The 9,880-nt window shown below is 35.5% G+C and overlaps 1 protein-coding gene across 1 annotated transcript; it reads right to left on the minus strand.

Annotated features, from left to right (window-relative positions):
* Nucleotides 1-5,584: 5,584 nt before the first annotated feature.
* On the minus strand, nt 5,585-9,575 carry LOC102695179 (olfactory receptor 1J21-like). Its single transcript, XM_069197754.1, has 3 exons — nt 9,169-9,575; nt 8,679-8,817; nt 5,585-5,624 (listed from the first exon to the last, which is right to left on the minus strand). Exons 1-3 carry the CDS (start codon nt 9,542-9,544, stop codon nt 5,585-5,587), a joined length of 555 nt encoding a protein of 184 aa, XP_069053855.1. The 5' UTR covers nt 9,545-9,575.
* Between the last annotated feature and the right edge of the window lie 305 nt (nt 9,576-9,880).

Genomic DNA, 9,880 nt, shown 5'->3' on the forward strand with positions numbered 1-9,880 from the left:
ACTCGTGGTGCATTGGTTGGTAGTGAAAAGATTTAATCATTTAATGTCTTTACTGTGCACATTTTAAACGGCTTAGTTTTGAATATTTATATGGAATTTTACCACTAAAGGGAATTTTAGTAGCTGAGCATAAAAAGAAGAGGAGCATAACGCATCTGAAGGTCATAAACGATATTAATTTAGGAACATAAACATTACTGTATGTACATAAACTGTACTGTGTATGGCTGGTCTTGATAGTTTAAAAAAAATACACACCATTCTCCCATTTCTCCCTAAACATTTTAAGCATGAAAGTTTTATGAAACGGTCCCCAAATATGTGATTGCTGTATAGAATGAATTTTAATTTTTAAAAATTATTTAACACGAAAATTAAGTTGTTTACATCTTCCGCCTGAGAACAGTCACCCGTTGCTACCCAACATAGAAACACAGCCACTAACTAGCAAAAAGAGGACATTAGCTAGCCAATATGATAAAGAAATACATGATTATTTTGTTTATTTCTTTTGCACATTTATTTGAACATTTCCATCGATTGTACAAGCACTTGGAAACTGTCCAACCCCTAGTTCATCAGGCATTTTCTTTTACGCTGCGGGCATTCTCCTGGTCTGTGTCTTCTAGGATATAATGCCAGCGAACTCTTGTTTTTATGTCCACTATAACAGACAATCTCCTTTGCTTTTAACCGAGCGTTTAATAATTTCCTAAAATGAAAATGATTTACTTTATTTCCCTCACGGGATCAATAAAAGTATCTATTATCTGTCTAAACTATGGGACAGAATTCTGGGGTCTCCCCATACCAGAGATTATGGTAGGGCTTCAGAATGGTGATTGGCTGACACCATCTGACACCCCTCTGATTGGAGAAAAAAGACGTGCTGGTTTGCTATACATACAGTACTGTACCAGGAAGAGGATTTCTTTCTGTTCGAAACGTGTATTTTGAAAGTTTAAGAAGTAAAAACCTTACAGCGTACACAGATTTCGTCATCTTTGTCTTATGCATAATAATGTTCACCGCTCTGTCTAGCAAATTAATAATAAACTTTATTTTATATAGCGTTTTAAACGAATAAGTAATTAGATTGCTCATAAACCTAATCACTTGCTTTTTCTTTTTATTTAGGCTCAGATTTCAACTATAGATCGTATTATTAATAACCATAATAACAACCAACCAACAAAAACAAACATATAAACATAATACCAACCAAAAACATAGATAACGACCACAATACAAAATCAAATATATCAAACCATTATACTCTCGCAAATTCCTCCAATTATCATAATCCTGACCCTTATGCAAAACCAAACCCTCCTCCCATCCCAGTTTATCCTCTTTATCATCCTCAAAATCCACCTCGATTTTCAACTTAAAGCATTACTGCTTACTGGGTTTTTGAGGGGGGGGGGGAGATGTCTTTCGCTGGAAATCTCGCCTCCATCTACTTTACGAGTAAAACCCCCTCTCTGCCGGAGTGCTGGTTGTGACAAATTAAACCGGTTTCACAGGTATTTTCAAAGTAGGAAGTACAGTGTTAAGTGGTAGCTGGGCTCCTCAATAGAATCGCTTTAACATGCTAATGCCTTGGTTTAACAGTCCGGGAGTGGCAAGCTTCCAATGTCAACTCGACTCGATTGGAAGACAATGAACGTATTCTAGCCCTAAATGAATTAATAGCAAACATGGTTTACATAAAAGACATTTTTCCAAGAAAGTTTATAATAATACGATCTATAGTTGAAATCTGAGCCTAAATATAAAGGAAAAGCATTTTCAGAGAGCAATCACGCTGTGTTTATGTAGAAAAAGCGATTAGGTTTATGAGCAATCTAATAACCTATTCGCTTAAAACGCTATATAAAATACAGTTTATTTAGAGATGAATGATCAGTGTCGCAGTTTAAATAATTTTCGTAGGAGGGCTTGGACAGATTCCAAGTGCATTTTTGTAATTTACGTTGCAATTTAGAGCTTTCTGGCAAGAGGAGACACCCAAATTATAATGTAACATGCCACTGTTTGTGCATGAACAAAGTTATACTGCAATTTTCCTTAGATACGCGATTAAAAAAAAAAATTTGAATCCCCCGCGGAACACACTCCATAAGAATCAGCGCTTTTAAACAGTATATCGCTTTAAAACACATATATTTAAACACGCGTTTACGATTTGAATCAAAACGCGATTCAAATCAATATAAATGTTTATTTTGTAACGCATAGGTGACTATTCATTGTTATTTAAGAGACTTAAATTCGATCATGTTGTGATATTTAGAAATATAAATTTGTTTGGTGCGAGTCAGGTTTTATTTAATCTCTGACCAAGGGAAACGTTTCATTTTATCAAAGAAAGTCATAGTTCCATGGGATTCAATCACAGACCATGTGATATGGGAGTCAGGAAACTAACACACAGCGCCACCAGATTTGACAATGCTATAAAAACGCTATAAAATAATGTGACTAGGCACAGAACAAGTTTACAGCACAGTACAATAATAAATGCTGACCATGACTTTAGAAGCATAAATTACCTTACACTCAATTTAAACACAAGCTATCTTTAGCCCTCTAAGCTGCTTCATACAGAAATGTAGAAATCCAGGCTCAGAACACACAGCTTCATTAGCGAATACATATGCAGGACAACTAGAGAAGACGTTTTACAGAGGATGGATTTTTAGAAACATCCCATCAGTGACATCACTGAAGTCAACTCCTAATAGGCTGGGCAAACGATTTTTAATTTTTTTTAAAATTAAATAAAAAATGAGATATAATGATGTGTTCCTGCTTAACTTAGACATTGCATGACTTTAAAACATAAAAACAGGTTTCGAGAGTTAAAAACCACTTTTTATGCGCGAAAAATGGGTGATTTTTCTTCCTCGTGATCAGCTCAGAATCTTTGTGTACGCTGTAAGGTTTTTACTTCTTAATTAAACGTTTAAAATACACAAATTTCATAAAGACAACACACGTTTCGAAGAGAAAAAATCCCATTCTTTTCTCTTCCTGTTGTGTGAAACTCATCAGCAGGTCTTTTTTTCCCCAATCAGAGGCTCTGAAAATAGCGTACCGCCCACTGAGCTCCGTCAGAGAGGGGCGTGGCACCGAGAGAGGGAGGAGGCGCAGAGCTCAGCAGTACAGACCGAACGTTCTTCTGCCTGGAGCACTTATGGCAGCGATCGCGTCTGCATTTATAACTTATTTTTTAAAATTAATCAAGCAATATGAAGCATCTCTTTTTACTTTTAAGTCACTTAATTATCATTAAGCACAGCTTTCTCACCACCTAGACTACTTTTTGATACTATCCTTAGACAAAGCAGAAACGTGTTGTTCTGTCTAATGACATTACAAATGGAAAGATTACAGATTTTAATCGTCTTTAATATTGTTACGTTATACATTTTAGAAATGTTTCATCCATACAAACACCACAAAACTATTCTCGATTGTATTTCTGAATGGTATGTTACACTTAGTTCACTGTTTTAAATACATCTAATTAAGAAAGTTAGGTGTTAGCATAAACTTTTAGCAATAATATTAAATTTAGCACTGTAATAAGTTGTTGCACTTTCCCCCGCATCTTGTAAAAATATATTTTCATTGTTCAAATATACATTAAATCTGACTATCATATAATAAGTTAAATACAAAACTAAAGAAAAAATAGGGTTAAATATAATTCAAAAAATTTTGCTAACAATGTTAACTGTTTATAAATAATAAATTGTGTTAACTAAAGAGTAGGATGGCACAGTTGTTAGTATGCTTTTTGTTTTGTTTCTTTTTCATAAATACAACAGTAGTACCTGATTTCTCAGTGGCTTTCAAAATTAAATTATGCATGCAAACCTGTGAACTAGAAAGATAACTAAGATATCCATCCATTTATAATGGTGGCAAAGTGGTTAGCATTGCTATCTTGGAGCACAGGGGTCCTAGGTTCAATTCCTGCCATCCTGTGTGTGTGGGGTTTGCATGTTCTCTCTGGGTTACATGGTTTTTCTCCATATGTGTGATATGACTCCCTCTCGCACTCCAAAACATACTGGTAAGTTAATTGGTTTATGGGAAAACTGGCCCTGGTGTGTGTGTGTTTGTGTCTGTCTGTCCTGTGATGGACTGGCGCTATGTCCAGGGTGTATTCTGCCTTGTGTCCGTTGCTTACTGGGATAGGCTCCAAATCCTGTACTGGATAAAGAGATTAGAAATGGATGGAAGTAAAGGCACTGTGTGGATGGAACTATACACAGTATTAGAAACCCACTATGAAATGGCAGCATCTCACTGAGAATAACTGTTCAGAATATGACAGCGAGAATCCTATCAGGGATGCATTACACCTGTTTTCAAGTCCTTGCATTGGTTATCTATCAGGTTTCGAGTCAACTTCAAAATCCTCAAAATCTGGTCTAGTTGTCCTCAAGAACATCTACATTCTGTGGGTGACAGGGTCTTCTCTAGCTGCACCCCAGAGATCTCAATTTGTATTCCCAGTGATATCAGTCACGCACCCTGAGTGCATTTAAATCTAACCTCCTTTCAGAAGACTTAGGGTCTGTATCTGCTTCATTTTCTAATTTTGGTAGCACCTCTAACTGCTTGTCTTTCTTATATGTATTTACTTTGTAATCTGTGGTCCTTTTATCTGTTTTTATATCTACTGTATTGCTTTGAGATGCCACTTTTAAAGGTGATATATAAAATATTTTTTTTTTATTATTGTTATAGAGAAACATGATCAGTTTTCCCTGGTTCAGATAAAAAGATCTAAAGCATACTAGTTTGTCACTCTTCTCATTCCCTTTGCTAAATGACTTTTCATACTAATCTGATCAATCTAACTGCCTGTTTTCTGTGCTTTCTCTATCCTGCTAGATTTGCAATTATTCTGAAAATTTTCTTCTTGAAATAACTCATTTCTTAATACCTTTTTTCACTGTTAACATCTTTCAGCAACTCTGCGACAAAATATACACTTAGCACAGTTCTTCCTCCTACCAACATTGAATAAAAAAATCTTATGATTTCTATATTTATGTCTTTAGTGGTTTCAATAGTGACAAGGGCTAAACTTTCTTGGAAAAATGTATTTTATGTGTTGAGGAAAAAACTGACTTGTTTTAACAAAGTATGTTTACAAATCCTTTCACCTGGCAATCTACCTGAATGCCCAACTATCTGAGAAGCCCTCCATGAAACCATGGTTGCTATTAATTCATTTAGGGCTCACTGACAGAATTGCTGATTTTTATGCATGCTAATTTTCTGATTTTCTCTCTTTGTTTCATGTTTATAGATAAGACTTTATTGATCGCGAAGGGAAATTGATGTACATGTTCATGTACATGATGAACATGTTTGCATGTTCTTTTGTAACATACACCTTCAGATTTCAACGATAAATCGTACAGTAATAAATAGCAGTAAATACTGATGTTTTGCTCCCTCTTACCAAAATATATATATATATTTTGTAGCTGGGATGAACTTTATTTCTTACACGTAGCAACTACCATTCGGACACGAAGCGGTTAAAGATGGCGGCAAATCAGACACCCAGAGGGGGGGACGTCTTCTCGCCTCCATAACTAAAATGCCAAATAGGAGTGGCTTAAGCGACATACACAGTCGTGTAACTGACAGTTTGAGGTAGCCTATTGTGTAAATTTCGCTTTGTTGCTGATAGGTTAAGCTTTCGAAACTCTGCCCCAAAGTCATGTAACTGATTTTTCGCCCTGTTTCGTTGGTTAAACGCAATGATCACAAGCACCACCATGGTAACTGGGATGTGTAGTTTTTAATTCCGTTTGAATTATAACTGTACGTACTGTCTTCATATTTGGCCAGGGCTTTAAAGAGAAGGCGCGGCAAAAAATTTCGGTGCCGTCGTCTCCGCTTTAAAGGCACCCCTGTGCTGGAAGAATTTGACCTCGGAATGTTTGCCCAGCGTACTCCTAGGTACTGTAACTGTCGTGTGGATAGTTTCACAAGAATCAGACAAAGATTTAAGCATCGCTTGTTCTAGATAAAACTGCAAAAAAAATAAAACAACAACCCATAATGTACTTCTTTGCGGCTCTGTTTGCCCAAATCATATATTCACAACGTGAAATCTAGAAAATAATATTACGTAACCAAAATCCGCAATATGGAAACAGAACCTGTGTAATTGTTGATAGATGATGTACTCGTAACATTTTTACAAGACGAACTACAACATTTAAAAAATGACTTGTATGTACTTGATATCTCTAATCAATCCACGGCGACATTGTTAAAAGCAGAGTCCCAGCACAAAACGAAACTAAAACACATACCGTTTTGGGCTTCTTATTAGTTGCTCAAAAGTAATTTGACTGTATGAAATGCATAATATAAACCAAGAAACATATACGTGAGCAGTATTTACGCACTGTAGTATCGGTGTTAAGACATACCTCTCAAATACTATAAATCAAGTTAAAAATATCTCAAGACCGATTCTGGTCATAATGAAACCATGTTTCGTGTATGTTTTCTTTAAAGTACCGAGACCAGCCATATACTGTATGTTTATGTTCCAAAATTAATATCGTTTATGGCCTTCACACACGTTGCAGTATGCTCCTATTCTTTTTATGCTTAGCTACTAAGATTTCCCCTCAGTGGTAAAATTAGATATGAATATTCAATACTTAAACGGGCACAGTTAAGACATTAAATATACATATACATACTGTATACAGTACAGTTTGCATACGGTAATATGTTTATGTTCCTAAAACTCTCTTTTTTGAGCATGTGAAAGCATGGTGAATCACTGTACTTTGCATGATTGGAAACAAATGCGTGATTGCGAAATGCTGTGGTGTTACTTTTCCAAAGACGGTCAATGAAAAAAAGAATGTTGACCAGGGCAATACTTTGAGTTTACACTTACAGCTTGTCCAAGGTCATTCATTATTAATACTATTAGTAATATCTTCGTTAAAGACTGATGGCCACAGCTCAAACATGAGAGGTTGAGCTTTATTAGCTCCACCTTGCGGAAATTCTGGATACTATTATTTTGCTTGCGGTATTATAGGAGAATTTACGGTAACTAGCGGTATTTACCGGTAACTCGCGGTATTTACCGGTAGCTTGCAGTAGACTGCGTACAGCGTACCGGAAAATAATGCGGTATCGCCCGCGCATTTTGAATGGCTGCATCTGTAGGTTTCAGCAATAAAATATAGTGACTTGAGGTCCATATCCATTGAAATGCAGAGTGTTGAGAATGGGGGAAGAAGTATAATGCTGACATTCTTTCAGGATCCTTGTGCTTCCGTTGTCCAAACTCTTGTTGTTTCAATTTGTGGATTCTTAGGATTTGGAAATGACCAGTGATTTAATGTTTCATGTGCCCTGCTAGCAATTTATAATTGACAGCTGTCAAACACTCAGACCTAGCAACAGATCAGTGTATAAGTGGTCTTAATGTTAAGACTGAAAACTCAGGCTGTGGCCACAAGCAGCACTGACATGAAAAACAGAGGGGACCCTGGTTAAAATCTAGGTCTGCTACAGTATGTCTGTTAATATTTAATATTTTAACAGACAAATTTAATATAAATTAATATTTATACTGTATCAACTTCAATGACTCGAACGAATGCTGATTAGGAATAAATAACAAATAACAAATAACAAATAAATAATAAATAATAAATAATACAAGTATTATTATTATTATTAATAATAATAATAATAATAATAATAATAATAATAATAATAATAATAATAATAATAATAATAATACTAAATAATACATGAACAGCCTGTGCTTTCAATTAGGATCCCCAGCATGCCAGATGTTTTAGAGAAATAGCAGCTGTAAAACATTTCAGACATTTAAAGTGACTTTTTATTAATTCAGCAAGTAGACAGAACCACAGTCACCATCAAACAGATAAAAACCCTACCACATTCCAATCTGTTCAATATAGAATTGTAATAAGTACAAAACATATACATATACCATTATTGTTGCATCTCCTATGAATCATTTACCTGTAAGTGGTATTTTTATAAAAGGACAGAATGTATTTTGTGACTATACTGTTATTAATTTGAAAGAAAAGCATCTTGATTAGATTTCTGGTAAAGATTATGGTAAATTGTTACTGGAAATTTGTCATTCTAATTCACTTCAGAGGAGCTTGATGCCTTATGGTTTTCACTGTGCATATTTATTAGGCTGTAATTCTGTCTATCAGGACATCAGATCATAGAGAGAATTTTATTTTTTCCAAACTAACCTAATGAAAATTGATTAATCATGTTACATTAATTATGCAGACGATGATTTGAAAGCACAGGTATTAGATTTTATCCAGAAATGCTATGAACATTTATTTAAGAATGTTAAAATCATGTAAAATGATTTAATTAGGTTGTGCTACACACTTAACTATTATTGTATATATGTATATTCTATAGTAAAAATATGTTGATTACAGTTTTACAATAAGAAATAGTATATGAAATTGTGAGTAGTATTTGTAATAAAGTTGTTATGATGTTTTGTGTATGACCTGATTCTCTATTTGCATGTTTAACATTGACATCCCTGATACTATGGTTTATTGAACTGACATGACAGTATTCTTTGTTTAAAGTACATCTGAACAGCTGCTTTGATTTTTTCATTTCTTAAGCTGTAAATAATGGGGTTGAGCAAAGGGGTGAGGAAATAATTCAGTCCACCAATGAAGATGCGTCCATCAGGAGGTATCCTCTCCTCTCTCAACCCAATATACACTACAGCACCAGAAGCATAGTAGAGAAAAACAACAGTTACGTGTGAGGAACACATTGAGAAAGCCTTCTTACGGCCCTCCACAATTTTCAGTTTCATTACTGATGCTATGATTCTGCAGTATGTCCATAAGACATAAAGAAAGGGGACATAGATTGACAGCATGGCAACTGACAGGGTAAAATTCATTTGAGCTGTAACATCACCGCAGGCTAATGACATTACACTGTGATAATCACAAACAATGTGGAGGATAAAGTTAGATCCACAGAATGACAAAGTGCTTGCCAGTACTACTGACAATAGAGGAGCTAGGAAGCCCAGCACCCAGGCTGTGGACATCATTGTAATACAGGCTTTGGTACTAATTAAGGTGTTATAATGTAGTGGTTTCACTACAGCAACATACCTGTCATGAGCCATGGCTGCAACAAGAAATCCTTCAATAGCTGTAAATGAGATGAGAAAGTACATTTGTGCAAAGCAACCTGAGAAGGAGATGATTTTATGACCTAAAAGACCCACTAGCATTTTGGGTATGGCAGAGGTCGACAGCAGTATGTCTAAGACAGCCAGGTTCCACAGAAAGAAGTACATGGGCGTGTGGAAGTGTTGGTCAAAGGTGATTAACAACACGATGAGCAGATTACCCAGGAATGTGGCCAGGAAGAGGATGAGGAAGATGATGAAGAGTGCAGTGTCCTGTTCCTGTAGGATTTGCAGTCCCATAATGATGAACTCAGAGTGCAGAGTGATGTTGGGTCTGCTCATGGCTCAGATGGCACGGATACCTTGGAGTTAGTGCACCATTAGTAGAATATTATCAATATATAGAGAGATCTCATAAAGAATCATAAACTATAATATTTATACTGCCATATAAAAAATGCCAGGATATCCCTACAGGTTGATAGTTGCTTGAACTGAGGAACAACACATTATTTTGAAATCCTAAATATGATAAGTATTTCCTGATTTCTGCAATATACTCGGTTGGTATGGCAACATAAAGATACAAATTATGTTTGAGATACCATGTTCAGAATATGCTAACCTTTATTTTAA

The sequence above is a fragment of the Lepisosteus oculatus genome, chromosome 13, assembly GCF_040954835.1.
Source record: "Lepisosteus oculatus isolate fLepOcu1 chromosome 13, fLepOcu1.hap2, whole genome shotgun sequence".
Taxonomy (NCBI): Eukaryota; Metazoa; Chordata; class Actinopteri; order Semionotiformes; family Lepisosteidae; genus Lepisosteus; species Lepisosteus oculatus.